The following is a 15,621-nucleotide window of genomic DNA, read 5'->3' as shown; positions in this document are numbered from 1 at the left end:
CTGCCTTAGACCATTCATTCTTTTAGCCCAATCTGTGGTCTACTAACTTGACAGCAAGTCTCCAGAGTTTCAAATATAAGTATTTTCCCAAGTCCCTACCTGCAGCTGTTTTTTTTATTTAAAAAAAATAATTAATTAATTCATGAAATGTACGCACTTATTTATAGTGAAAATGAAACCAACAAGCTCAAAGCGATTTACAAAAAAAGATACAACAATATAATCGGGGGGGGGGAGGGGAGAGATCACAGCCATACTTTAAAACATACAAAAGTTAAAATACTAAAACAGATTAAAACTGCCTCATCTTTATAAGCATCTGGATAGACTTGTCTAAACAATAATGTTTTTAGCAGGTGCCGAAAAGAGTACAGTGAAGGGACCTGCTTGATCTCAATAGGCAGAGAGTTCCAAAGGGCAAGCTCTGTCGCACTAAACAACTGAGTTCTTACAAGTGTTGAGCGGGTATTATGGTATGTGGCACCTGTAGATTTTAGGGATTTAAGCTGGGGATTTTTGTATACAAAGCATATACCCTGCCACTACAGTCTTCCACTAAAATTGTGATTGTTGCCTTTATCCACCTGCCTGAGGAGGCTCCTGAGAGCTTAGGTATCTTTAAAATGAAATTTATTGAATAGTAGCTTTCTAGTGGAATTAATTTGAAAAAAATGTAAATTTAAAAAGACTGAATGCAAGGAGAGAGAGAAAAATTGTCTTCATCATCACTGAAATGCACTATTGAATTGATTACCATTCTTAACTTCAGATAATTCTTTTCGATGGCAATGAAAGTGTTGCCTCGATAAAGACTGTAGCTAGAATAATTTTCTGTTCTATTTTATTAGGAGGCGAAATTGGCTGCATACATTAAAAGGACTTTGAAGGGAAAGAGCTGTTTATTATATTCATTTGCAAAGCATAAAGCAATCCATTAATAATTTGCCTATATTTTGCAAGGGCATGTTTTCATTCGCGGGCTGCATATGGTCCATCATTGTGAGTCTCCCTTGCTGATGGTGCCATATAAAATGACAGCAAATGTTGATGGGCAATTGGCAGCTTACGTTTAATGGCTGCGGCTGTCATTATTATTTCCCTTTCTTATCTACCCTTCACCAGGTTGTCCCATAATGTTCCCTGTATTCTGGATTTGGGAAGCCTCCTAGTTAATAGTGGAAGAGAAATCCAATTCAGTACGCACTTAAAACCAAATCTTTCAAATCCACACTTTCTGAAATGATATGAGAATCAAAGCACAGCCACTCTTTGAAATTTGCAATTAGCTGAATTTTGTGATGCACTTCTCTAAAAAAATGCTCTTTTAAAAAAAAATCAAGTGAAAGTTTACATAAACATTAATGTACTTGTAAAAACAAACATACAAAAATGTATTCTATTTGGAGAAATTGTGGGCAAAAGTATGCACCTTAGTGAAAAATTGCATACAAAAACTTGTTTATCAGGGGAAATTGGCACTAAAATGCTGCTGAATTTCCATGAGGATATTTTTTTTAAAAAAAGGATTCTCAAATTGCATTGGAAATGTGGGGAGCTGCATTTAAGATTGTAAAAATGAGGAACTGATAGAATCAAAACTGACAGTTCCTTTCATCCTGGCTTCTAATCATAGTCAAGAGAATCATGTAACCAGCTCCAACAGTTGGGAGAAGATGTTGCCCATTCCTTAATGGACTTGAGTCTTCATTAGATCATAAAGAAAAAACCCTATGGGATTTCAAATGGGGATTCTGCCCCTGAACTGCCACCCAGGCCTGGCCAAAGAAGGGAACTACCAGGAGTCCAGCCATCAATAAAGCTTCGTTGTACTAGAGTTGGTGAGAAACAGCTTATTTGGCAAACAGTTCTTGAAACACACCCAGTAATTCAAGGAGATACCTTTTCATAAAATTGTTCCTCACTTCCCTCTTTTGCTGAATCATCACCAAGTTTACTTAAGATGAAGTCCCATTAGACTCAGTAGTTCTTTCTCCTGATTACAGGACTCCACGTTTAACATCTGATTTCCTCCACCACCACCGATAAAGATGCCACGGCCCGCCTTTTAAACCTTTGAGCCTGCTTTCAAATAAAGCTTCTCCTTTAGGTTTTTGCAAGACATTCTCATTTTAAAAAGAAAGGAAATCCAAATGTGAAAAGGAATCTTACCTAGTTCACCACATTTAAAAATAGTGTTGCCTAGAATGTCCTGCTGTGACTGTGCGTTTCAGAAACCTCTTTCAACCACTGCCCTCTATTTGGAGGGGGATTTAATTCTTCACCAATAAAATGAGCTACTTGAGAAATATTGTTCACACTCTTTATATATTCAGCTGCCATCCAGTATAATGGCAGTCCCTGGTGAATGGCAAAGAGGCAGCCCCTTTTTTAAACTGAATTTCCCAAGATTCAAAAGGCAGCTTAGAACAGGGCTTTCTAAGAAAAAACAAAATGGTGGTCATTCCAATACCCTTTCCCTATAAGAATTTCACCTAAGCCCTGAAATATAGTTGAAACAGAACGGTTGATTCTGAAGTGGGTGAAAAGGCTGACAAATGATCAATTTGGTTGAGCCCTGTATTGCACCAATAAGTCTGAGGAACTAGTACTTGATACTTGTAAAGGCTTCTATGTTAGACCTCCACAATGGTCTGAAAAACTAGGAGAATCATCTCTTGCTGCCCCTTGCTAGCTACAGATCACTCTCCATATGCCTTTCTTTTAAGTCATCTCTTCTCAATAGGAATCGTGTGCTGACAAACACTCCACCCCGCATCTATCATACATGTTCCTTAAATATGAGGAACTTTTAGAAGTGGGGTGCAGGAGGGAGAGGGAAGGAGAGATGAAAGTCCAGCTGGTTGCATGCAAAGCCCTCCATCTGAGTCTCCTCACATGCACAGCATTCCCACCGCCAGTCATGTGTCTGAACGTTCTGTGAACACAGGACTTTGTCCCATAACTCACCCTTAAACTAAATCAAAGAGATAAGCTGAATAACCAACTGACCTACCTCATAAATCTGACTAGTAGGTCCATAATTCACATTAATTTCCTGAGCAGGGGAACATATGCCATAATCAGATTATGAACAAAATGATCCTTCCGTTAAAAAACACACACAACACAATAAAAAATAAAACCCTAAGATCAAAGGAGTGATAATGCAATTTTACATCAATGTGTTTCTAGATAACGCATTATATCCAAAGAAACAACATCTGGACAGCTTTGTAGGAAACAGAAGCACAGTCAGGGGATGGAGCTGTAGCCAAACACACAAGCATATGCTGAAGGCTAACCTTAGATAGATGAATTTCACCCACAAGCTGACTGCAGACAAATGTTCAACTCATCAAGGCCTGGTGTTTTTGAAAACTGCCGTGAGAAGAGAGTCAGCTCTGAATTCCAAGCTCCATTTCTAAACATATGTCCTCATAGAAACCATCTCCATGTTTCTCTTTCTGGTATATCCTACTCATACTTTGTGCAGTTTTCACCTCGTGCCATTTCCAGCGCCATTCCCCACAAACCAGATGTTCAGCAGAGACTGATGTCTGGGAACCCAAGTCTCCACTGTCACGATTTTGAGAGCAATGAAGGGGTTCTTAATCCTCATCTGCCCACTGCTTCTCCTTACCCATTCTTCTCCTAGCTGCTGCAAACATGGTTAAGAAAAGGGAAATGCCGTATTTTTTGCTCTATAAGACCCACTTTTTCCCTTCTAAAAAGTAAGGGGAAATGTGTGTGCGTCTTATGGAGCAAATGCTGCACAGCTATCCCAGAAGCCAGAACAGCAAGAGGGATTGCTGCTTATACTGTGCAGCGATCCCTCTTGTTGTTCTGGCTTCTGAGATTCAGAATATTTTTTTTCTTGTTTTCCTCCTCCAAAAACTAGGTGCGCCTTGTGGTCTGGTGCGTCTTATAGAGCAAAAAATACGGTAATTAAGAAGTGGCAGGTGAGGAAGGGCTGAGCTCTCCTAGCCTGTTCACTTACCTTCTAAAGCAGGGGTGACTCTACCCTGTGGCCCTCCAGATGTTGCTGAACTACAACGGATGGGGCGAAATCAATTCAGTTCACATTTAAAAGAGAGGCTACTTAAATTGCATTTTAAAAAACTCTGTCTGAGCTAACACATAACCACCCTTCAAGATTTCACATTCTCCAAATTTTGTGATACCGTTCTCCAGCTAAGCATTGTGTACAAAAATGCACGTAACTAGTGACAATTGCATTAAGTTAGAGGAAATTGCTTTGCAAAATGCCTATTGGGCAGAATTGCAAACAAAGCTGTTTACATTAGGAGGAATGTGAACTAAAATGCTGATTTTTTAATGATGTTTTGTTGTGTGTGTGCTTTTTAAATCACAGTCTGATGTGGAGAATTGAATTTAAGATTGTAAAAATGAGAAAATAATAATAATTTTTAATTTATATCCCGCCCTCCCCAGCCAAAGCCAGGCTCAGAGCGACTAACAGGAATAAAAGTAACACAGCATTCTAAAATCAATTCATTCTAAAATCAATTCAACATCAAATTAATGGCAACCATTGGGCTAGAGTTCTGTGAGGATTACCAAAGGAGGGGGTCAGATTGTGCCTTGGCCAAAAAGGAGAGAACGTAAGGTTAACCCATCCTTAACTATGTCCCTTCTGCCCTAGCCGGCATGGCCAATGGTCAGAGTGATGTAAATTGTCATCCAGCAACATCTAGGGTCACAGATTAGCCAGCCCTGCTCTAAATCACACCCTCTCCTCACCACTTTTCAGATTTTCATTTGTGATCTAGACCTTCCATTCCATCAAATGCCTAGCTTGCTCTTTAATATCAGTAAGCATAAATGTAAGCACAACGTCCTCCATTATTAGTCCCGTCCCCCACATTTTCCTCTTTCTTCCCTAGTTTTGCATATCTCTTTCTATTTTTCAATCCCATGCACAATTTCCTTTACATGTTTCAGAATTAACTACTGCAGAAACTATATCTATCTCACAATTCACAATGGGGAGACAATCCAGAGAACTCATTTCTGTGCAAAAAAAAAGTCGGAAAGAACAGGTTCAGTTATAATGCAATTACCTGAGCAAGAGAACCATAAAACGTCCCTTTAACAGGCTTCTGCTTCCTTTTTTAAAAATAGCAAACTTATAATTCATATCCCACAATCCTTTGCTGCACTTGCTGCTTTAGACTGATAAGAAGAACATCAGTACTGTAAATGCACAACCTTTTCTCTTATCAGAGAAAACTAGGCTTGAGAAATATGCCTGCTTGCTGTCAAAAGAAGCATGTTTGTAGTCACACAAGGGGAAATTTTATCAACGTATTTCAATAAAACACATCTGTTTGGTGTCATGCCAGTTTGGCAGACCTGTGTGCCAACTCGGCACACCTGAATTCCTGAGAGAAAATTTGTCACCTTGCCAGTTACGGTGCCCTCTGAAAAGAAATATTTGGGCCTTGGAGAAGTCTGCTACTCATTCATGAAATGGTGGTTTCTGTCAGTTCCACATTCATTCATACAGAAGTGTCAATGCCGAGATTTCAGTGAGCAAATGAACATGAGAAAATGGCGGGTGGAGACATCCTCCTACTTGAGCAGGAAAGGCCATTGATACATTGGAGGTGTCTCCCCATGCTGTGTGTGCCTAAACCCACATTCAGTTGTGATATTTAGGGTGGGTAGAATGGGATCTGTGATCTCAATCCACATGTGACTATTTTTCTGGGGTTGCTAGAAGCCTATGGTTTTGTTAATAAGCCGTACAAACTACCTGTTGGTAATTCTACCACCCTCACTTTGGGAGGGGAGAGTGGCAGCCCGGGGGAAGGAATTATCTCTAGCAGCCTCTGAGTAGCAGGATTCCCTCCCCATAGAGATGCTTCTGGCATCTTCATTGTATGGCATTATACTGAAGACATGTCTCTGTATCCTGGCCTTTGACATCTAAAATATATGTTTTTAGGACCCACCATAATCTTGCGACTGATTTCTTTTAAACTGTGAATATTGTAACTTTAAATGGTTTTAACCTGCCCTAGGTTAAACCACTGAGCCTAGGGCTTCTTAATCAGAAGGTCGGCAGTTCAAATCCCCGCGACCGGGTGAGCTCCTATTGCTCGGTCCCTGCTCCTACCAACCTAGCGGTTCGAAAGCATGTCAAAGTGCAAGTAGATAAATAGGTACCGTTCCGGAGGGAAGGTAAACAGCGTTTCAGTGCTCTGCTCTGGTTCGCCAGAAGTGGCTTAGTCATGTTGGCCACATAACCAAAAGCTGTACACTGGCTCCCTCGGCCAATAAAGCGAGATGAGCTCCGCAACCCCAGAGTCGGCCACGACTGGACCTAATGGTCAGGGGTCCCTTTACCTTTTTATAAATGACCTGAGACTAGCATTTTCAGTTGGGCCTGGAAACGGATTGGAAGTGATAGTTTACTGAAGGCAACAGTAGGTAGCAGTGGATTGGAGGCAGATAAAGGTCCCTGCCTGGACCTCCTTCCATATCCATTCTCAGACATAAATGGAGCCTCCGGCGACTTGTGCTCCATCCTGTTCTTGTGTTTGAGTATAAGGACGGAACTTGCTGCTATACATGGATGCCATTTCTGTTTTTCTGCACTGCAAGTGTCCCTATGTTACAAGCCAAAACCACAACTGCAGCCTATCCAGCCATTAACGATGGCACACATCTTCATTGATCCTGAAGGTGACATGGTGTGAAATATTTGAGGCCAGAAGAGTAATGGAAGATGTACAGATTACACATGCATACAGGCCAATGAATAATTTGAGAATAGATCGGTAAGGCAAATCTGGACGAATGGATTGTCTTCTTGACACAGCGACACACAAGGAGTCATATCTACATCATTTGATTATTAGTAAGGACTTAGGCTTAAGGAGGAAGAGGTGTCTCTGCCAAAGTTAATATCTGTACCTGACAAACCAAGTTCGTTTCTCAAAACACGTTGCTTAAACCACCAGAGCATCATTATTGGATGAATCATAATAACCATTGAATGAATGATTTATAGCTTACTATACACTAACAACTTCTTTAATATTCCATGTATTTGCTGCAGTGTCGAAAAAATTTTAAGGGAATGATTCAGTGAGGTTTTCTGCTTTTCTGACTCACAAAATGGGGCAGAAAATAGGAACATTACAGCTAAGATAACTGAAATATAATGCATGTGACAAAAATGTCGGCATGTCCATAGCTAACATGTCATCAGAATTCAAATTATACTAGCAATTATCTGAAAAAATATAATTAAACGTTTGTGTCATTTCTGGCTTGGATAAAAATACTTTCAGAGCTTGTAGCTTCTCCAAATAACCTAGTATCGGGGAGGGGGGTTAAATTGGAAGAGATCTTGGAGGTTATCTAGTCCAAAGCAGTGCAGGATTCAAACTCAGCATCCCTGACAGATGACCACTCAGATTCTGGTTAAGTTCCTCCTGAGAAGGACAGCCAACCACCTTCTCTCTTGGGATAGATGAATCTATCAATTTCAGTTTTTCTCCATTTCCTCATTTATCCATTCTTAAATTCAGTTTGCCCCATTTCCTCATTCATTTGTAGCTTAAAATAAATAGATCAGTAGACATTTTGTGCTCATGTTACCATGTACACAGTTTTGAACTATGAATTAAGGAAGTTCATATTAAAAAGAAAACTGAGCTACTTTCTCCCCCATCCTGTATTCTGAGGCAGTTTGTTCAATACAGGATTTCTCAAACTTGGGTCTCTAGCTGCTCTTGGACTACAACTCCCATTCATCCCTAGCTAGCAGGACCAGCGGTCAGGGAGGATGGGAGTTGTAGTCCAACAACAGCTGGAGACCTGAGTTTGAGAAACAATGATATAATCGCTCTTACCATGTTGAATAGTTCTTACTACTAGGAAGTGTTTCAAAATGATTAGCCCAAAGCACCTCCATTGGAATTTCTGCCCGTTTGTTTTAGTCCTGGCCTCCTGCCTTCTGGATCAACAAGTCTGATCCATCTTCCCCATGACAGTCCTTCAGATATTTCAGGACTGCTATCATGGCCATTTACCCCATGCAGTATTCGGTCGAGTCACGTTATGAATTTTCACCCTTTCTCAATTTTCACACACTCCAAATGCCAGTTCTTTAGAAATTAACAGAAGCTGTGACATTGACTTCAGAGAGATCCAGCATTTGGAGAATACCTAGTTAAGGATCCACTTTGAGCCTTTCCATTGACCTTTGTAAACCAAGAATTTCCAGACAACATTCTGGTTTGGCTGTATCATTAGGCAGAGGGAGAGAAGGTAACAGTAGCAGCACCCTTGACCATTGTGCCTGAGTACCCCTGGGCATCCTCATTATATTGCTTCCTGGTCCCCCCATGCAATTATATCATTAATTATGCCCATCCTCTTTTATTTTATTTTCTTAACACAAAGTCTGGAGCAGCTGCTAAAATTGCCTCACGGAAGGGAAGCTGAGCCCCTGCCAGACTTACTTTGAGGAGAAGGTGAGAGATCAGGCGAGAAAACCAAAGGCATTCAGCACATCTGTGAAGGAAAATAAAACCCCAGCCCTCCTGTATGGCAGGAACACATCTATTTTTGGGTTATCAAGTGTTCTGCAGGCGGAAGAGCCAATATTAGAAACTCCCATCAAATTGCAAGAACCTTTTGAGGTCACCAAAGCCAAACAACAAGAGCGGTGCACTCATTGGATGTTGGCTCTCTTATAGGACATAATAACCTTTGCGGGGAGGAGGTAAAAAAGAAGGGAGGAAGGGAGAGAATTCTACAGTTAAAACTGAGCAAAGCAACATTTTAAGCATGACCTTCCAGGACCAACTTCACATTTCACAGATGACGGCATTTTTATTCTCAAGACTAATAAGGACCTCAGGGTTGTGGGTTCAGGCCCCATGGTGGACAAAGAGATTCCTGCATTGCAAGGGGTTTGGACAGGGGTCAGCAAACTTTTTCAGCAGGGGGCCGGTCCACTGTCCCTCAGACCTTATGGGGGGGTCGGACTATTTTTTTTTTTTTAATGAAGGAATTCCTATGCCCCACAAATAACCCAGAGATGCATTTTAAATAAAAGGACACATTCTACTCATGTAAAAACAAGCTGATTCCCGGACCGTCCGCAGGCTGGATTTAGAAGGCGATTGGGCCGGATCCAGCCCCCGGGCCTTAGTTTGCCTACCCATGGACTAGATGGTCCCTTCCAACTCTACAATTCTATGATTCTGTGATCCTAAAGATTAATATGTTTATTGTGGAATGAGCCACAGGGTATATACTTTTGAAACTATGAGTTCTCATTCTGGAATAAACTCGTTCTTCTTTAAAATGCCACAAAACTTTTAAATATTTTTCCTACAATAGGGTCACACACCCACACTATGCATTATAAAGCACTCTTGTGCCACTTGAGCAGTCCTGGCTTCCCACAAAGAATCCTGGAAACTAGTTTGTGAAAGGTGCTGAGGCCTGTTAGGAGACCCCATCACAGAGCTATAATTCCCAGCACCCTTAGCTACAGTTCCCAGGATGCTTTGCAGGGGGGGCATGGCAGTAAATTGTTTAAGTGTGCCCCTTATCCACGGTGTGGATCTGACCTACCATAGTTATCATTCTGGAGATTATTGAGAATATCTGAGTTAAGATGCAGCTATTGTCCTTCTAGAATTTTTAAATACACTGCAAGTTAAAAGGGGGTTATGAATTCCTGTAATAATAATTGCATTGGTTTTTTTATGGCAAAAGCTTTCATGGACTAGAGTGCACTTCACAAGATGCTTGAAAGACTATTCCCCAGTTGGCAGCTTCATATATATAATTTGGTATAGAGGAAGAAATTACAAGTGTTATAAAGAGTGGGATTAAATAGCATTGGAATGCAAAAAGGACAGGCAATACTAGTCAAGTATGCAAAATAATTGCAACCTCCTTTTCCTACCCACGGCATTGAGACTTAAAACAGCATAGTCCCAGAGTTGACATCACTGAAGCAAGGTGAACCAATGACTTGAAGCCATTATATATTGAGGGATGGGAGCTAAACCCTAGAAATTAATAAACAGTAGGGTTTTTATTTAGAGTTTTGAAGGGAAGATTGCAGGCCCATGGCAAAAGACAAGCTATGCTTCCTTTCCAAACCAGGGCCTCACCTGGGATTATAGGTGCTGGTACGGGGGCCCCTGGGTGCTCCAGCCCCCACAACAGTCCCCATGGAGGGGCCAGGCACCCAAAGATTTTTTGTGCCGGGGCCGTGCGCACACGCTACTGTGGCTCTCCTTGTTATGTACTGAAGTTCTCACCCTGGGCCAGCAGGGAGATACTGTAGATAGTTTTCACTCAGGTCCACATATGCAAATAAGGAATTGAAAGTGACGTTCAGTGATTGGATAGTTACAGAAAGTTGTTGCTGTTGCTTTGTAGTTGAGCTCTACATAAGCAGGTTGGCTGAACCCTTCAGCCCAGTTCTGTTCTGGGCCTGTAAATAAACAAGAGCTGTTTGAAGAATCGCTGTGTCGTCTGATATGTTCACCCACAACTTAACACTCCTCCTCCTCTCCCCCTCCCAGGTCAGACCTGACCCAGGAGTGGAGCTGCAGCTGGGAAGGAGGGAGCTGGCAGCTCCCTTGCACACACAGCCTTGTAAAGGAGTGAGGTGGCACTGTGGCAACGCAGCTGGCTCTGCCTCTCCTCCTCCTCTCTGCTCGGTGTAGGAGAGGGGCGCCGACATGATGCTGCTGCTGCCACGACTCTCCTCTCCATCTGAGCAGAGCTGAGGCTGCATGTGAGGGAGCTGGCTGCTCCCTTGGGTGCGTAGCCCAGTGCAGGAGAAGGGTGGCAACCCTGCTGCTGACGCCTCTCCTCCACTCCGAGCCCAGGTCAGGCCTGATTCGAGAGTTCAGCTGCTGCTGGAACGAGGAGCCAGGCTCCAATGAGGGAGCCTGTGGGAGGGAGGCACCTGGTCGTGCCTCTTCTCAAAAGTGTGGCAAGCGCATGTGATGGCATGCACGCCAGCAAACACAGCCTCAGACACCCACAGTCCTGGGGGCAAGCCTGTCTAGGATAGAGGCATTGACATGACCAACAGTGTTGCTGGCCCATCTGAGAGGAATCTTGGGCCTAGGGCTAAGCAGACAGAAGGTTGCCATGGTAACTGTGTGTGAAGTGGCAGGAAAAGAGAGTCTTTAGCAAGGTGTGCAGGGAAGAAGAAGGGAATTAAAAAAAAAAGAGTCATATTGAGCAGGCTGGCTGAAGGTTGGCTGGGAGAGGTGCCTTGGACTCCAGTGCTGCACTGCTATGGGGAACAAGCCCAACTTGAGGTGACCATGCTGTAAGACAGGCTTCCTCAAGTTGGGCCCTCCCGATGGTTTTGGCCTACAACTTCCATGATGCCTAGCTAGCAGGACCAGTGGTCAGGGATGGTGGGAATTGTAGTCTCAAACCGAGGTTGAGGAAGCCTGCCGTAAGATCTGGATTCCCTTCATGCAGGCTGAAGGTGTAAATAAGTGAATAAAGCATATTTCTTAAAGCTACAACAGTCTCTACTGCAACTTCAGTTCTCCAAAGGAGCACAGACTCTGGGTAAGTGCCTGGAACCCCTGGAATATTGCTACTGCTTGGCAGAGAGTGGGCTGGCACCCAACAATATAAAATACAGAACTGCCAGTTCTAGCGTTTGCTAATCTTGTTTCCTTTATTAAACCCATTTTTTCCTTATGCTTTTCACTTCAAAACATGCTGTGTGTTAAAATAAAGGGACTTTGTGGCCTTTGGGTTTTTTGCTGGATTTGTGCTGTTGCTGGCATGATCGGAGGAGCAGAGAAGAAAAACTACTCGTTTATTTTCATTTTGCAGGCACTTCATGGAGCACATGCCCCATGGTGCTAAAGGCTAGTACAGTAGTACCTCGGGTTAAGTACTTAATTCGTTCCAGAGGTCCGTTCTTAACCTGAAGCACCACTTTAGCTAATGGGGCCTCCTGCTGCCACCACACTACCGGAGCCCGATTTCTGTTCTTATCCTGAAGCAAAGTTCTTAATCTGAAGCACTATTTCTGGGTTAACGGAGTGTGTAACCTGAAGCGTATGTAACCTGAAGCATATGTAACCCGAGGTACCACAGTACAGAACCTGTATTTTACATGTACTACTACCAACTGCTGGGGGTTCACATGATTGGTTATCCCTCCATACAAAACAGGTGAAAGTACTTTATCCAGGAGAATGGATTTAGGATGACCTTCTTATGGACAAGCTAGTTCTCTGTGGATCTTTATTTTAGCATGCAGGAACATCAGCACACGCACCCCTTCACCCTGTATCCAGTGCATTCCCACCACTGGCATGTACACACAACAGTAGCCACAATACACATCTATCCTCTTGTTTCTTGAGAAATCCTTTTATGTCACATGATCACTCAAATACAATATGGAAATCAATGGGGAAATGTCAGGGAAACAGAATAAACTGCCATGTGAATGCAGCCCCTTCCAGCTCTGATTTTAGGACAATGTCATGAGAAAACATGCAAATTGCAGGCTGATTCAGATCTGGCAACCTGTGCAAATCAGGTGGATTCACAGTCCCACCAAGGCAACAGTCCTGTGCACATTTCATAGAATCATAAGAGTTCGAAGAGACACAAGTGTCACCTAGTTTACTCTCTTTTTTAAAAAAATGTATTTTTTATTAAAGATTTCTTGGTTTACAGAAGTATGTGCAATGTCCCTTTTTTCAAGTTACATTTTCTACGGGTCAGTTTCATTTGTTGAGACATTAGCATTACATTAGGAAGAGGTGAAGGGGGCCGTGGGGGTGGGGTCAGGTGGCGATGTTTCTATTTTACGTAATGTATGTGTGGGGTTTTGTGTCAGCATTGTTTGTGCAGGTTCTCTTTGCTATTCGCTTGTGTTCCTTTGGTGTTGAGAGAGGTTGGGGTTGGCCCAGGGTTGTTTGTTTGTGATTGGCTGTGGTGATCTTTGTTTTCATGTGTGAGTGGCGTGGGTGGGTGTTTTTGAATCAGGTTAGCCATATTGATTCGTATGCTGTTGGTGGATTCTTGTTGGGCTGTGTATGTGATAAAGGGGAACCATATTTGGGTGAAGGCATCTTCTATTTGTCCCCGTGTCAGTTTCAGTTTATTGGTTAATTTTTCTAGTGAGGCTGTTTCCCATACTATTTGGTACCATTGGTCCATGCTTACTCCTGACAGGTCTCTCCAGTGTCTTGTTGTGCTGTTTCTGTTTGCTGAAAGTAGGTGGGTTGTGATGTTTATTAAACTTGGACAACTTGCTCCTAAGTAAGCATTCATGGGATCGACTTTCCGGACCGTAATCCAATGCACATATACAGTCATACCTCGGGTTACAGACGCGTTTTCGGGTTGCACACCGCGCCGAACCTGGAAGTACCAGAACGGGTTACTTCCGGGTTTTGATGCTCGTGCATTAAATCACCCTTTGCGCATGTGCAGAAGCACCGAATCGCAACCCACGTGTGTGCAGACGCAGCACTGCGGGTTGCAAACATGCCTCCTGCACGGATCACGATCGCAACCCGAATGTCCACTGTAGAAGGAAGTGATCACCACTGAACACAGTGGGACTTGCTTTTGAGTAAACACTATTATGTCTGCCTATAAATATGTGTTTGTTACTACCCTGGATGTGCATGGATCATTACTAAAGGATATCTGTCAAACAGCCACCATAGTGCAAGCATACTTGAAATTATTTCATATATTTCTAGCTGGTACTAGAGCAAATGAAAAGGCTCCATTGAAAATCTTTATGTATTTCGCCCTGTTCATCCAGGAAGAAGATGGATTGCCATGGTAACACCATCATGGAACAATAGGTCAAGTTTTTATCAATATTCGTCAGGCTTGTTCTGTTAGATTTTGCTTAGAAAGTGACTCTGGGCTAAAAGACAGACCATTACATTTTGGATTTAAAGCTAATCTGATCAGTGGGTAAATTAGGACCAGTGAGCAAGCAAGATTGAATTGATAAACGAACTGGTTTTTACATAGAGGCTCAAATTGCAGTTTAATGAGGAACGCTAGCATTGTTTTACAGCAAGAAATGTAAATGAAATATGGAAATGGATTATCCCATGCTTTTCATTTGCATAAAAGTCAGGCATAATGAAAGCAACAGAAGGGATAAAAACTGTGCAGAAAGATGGTTCAGGGAAATATTAGCACATTATTAACTGAAGCCATCTTTAGTGATATTAAATGCTTTAGAGAGTCTTGGGGCACCATAAAGACTAAAGCCACAATAGATCTTGCTTATAAAACTTGTGCTTAAATTAGTCTTTAAGCTGCCACAGGACTGTGGTATTTGCAGCAACAGACTAACACGGCGATCCTTCTTGAAACAAAATATTATAGAGTTTGAATGTGTTTGGGAAAAATCCAAAGAGAATTGAGGTTTATTTAACAACTGTCACAATAAATGAAGCTTAAGCACCCTGTTAACATTCTCTGGATCAGTACATATGGGTAAAATCCACCAGGAAGATTTCCTGTGCCAACAACCAACTGAAATGAAATAAATATTTCTTTTTTATGTGAGCTGCAGAACTATGGGTAATGCTGAGAATTTCCTTCCTTTATTATACCTATGTAACAATTTTTGAGAGTGAACACAAGTAATGGAGGGAGGGACAGAGAATGGGTTTGATATAAAGGCATATGGTTCACAAAGCTGTTTGTTCACAGTATATGTAAACTGACATGAGGTGCAGAGACCTTGAACTTGTAGGCCAAACCTCCTCATTTGCCCAGGGCAGCCATTTGGGGGGGAGCCACACCCAGTGCCCTACAACTGAGGTCATACATGGGGCAGGTAAGTGGGACTTCAAAAGAACATTTGGAAGCTTAAAGTGAGCTCCCACTTGCTCAACGAGGGGGTTTCCATTCAGTAGAAACCATGTCTCCTTCCCATTGTAGCTCTTTGAACTGCTGTAAACCAGAAGTTCAAACAGCAGTGGTGGTCCTTAAACAGGCCTACACAACTCTTTGAATCTCCAATTTTCACTGTCATTATGAAATCAGGCGCCTGATTTATATAAAATATAATTTCTATACTGCTTACTTGCCAAAATGGTGCTTCTAGGCGGGAAGTATGATTGCTGTTTTTTAAAAAAACAAAACAAAACACAAGACTTTTGACAACTTGTAGCCACAACTGTCTATATTTAATTGTTTTAGGACACAGCCGGTCAAGAGAGATATAGGACAATTACGACAGCCTACTATCGGGGTGCAATGGGCTTCATTTTAATGTATGACATCACCAATGAGGAATCCTTCAATGCTGTGCAAGACTGGTAAGTCAAATTTGGGGTAGAAACAAATGGGAAATATGGATAGTGAATTTGGCAGCCAGATTCCTGTTGTGATTATGAAATATCTCAGAGACTTGGTCTGTAGGAACTGATGCAACTTTCCTAACAAATTCTGTCTTGCCATCATGAATTTGATTTTGAGAATATTTTGCATTTTTTTTTTTTATATCAGTGTCAGGTTTCTAATTCTCACATTAAAAGCTTCAACCCCACTCACTACAAGCCAACTTGAGTGACCGTCTCTGTGCTGTGG

The 15,621-nt window shown here is 42.1% G+C and overlaps 1 protein-coding gene across 4 annotated transcripts in view; it reads left to right on the top strand.

Moving 5' to 3' along the window:
* The window catches only part of RAB3C (RAB3C, member RAS oncogene family), a 102,110-nt gene that overhangs the window by 33,739 nt on the left and 52,750 nt on the right, over nucleotides 1–15,621 (top strand). For all 4 annotated transcript variants that reach the window (XM_081930005.1, XM_081930004.1, XM_081930003.1 and 1 more), the window contains exon 3: nucleotides 15,232–15,350. In XM_081930005.1, coding sequence (XP_081786131.1) covers nucleotides 15,232–15,350 — 119 coding nt within the window. The remainder of the gene's footprint in view (nucleotides 1–15,231; nucleotides 15,351–15,621) is intronic.

This window comes from Podarcis melisellensis (assembly GCF_964234715.1).
Source record: "Podarcis melisellensis genome assembly, chromosome: 11".
In the NCBI taxonomy this organism is placed as follows: domain Eukaryota; kingdom Metazoa; phylum Chordata; class Lepidosauria; order Squamata; family Lacertidae; genus Podarcis; species Podarcis melisellensis.
The sequence above is the reverse complement of the archived record's forward strand: the minus strand, read 5'-3'. Positions and strand labels throughout refer to the sequence as shown.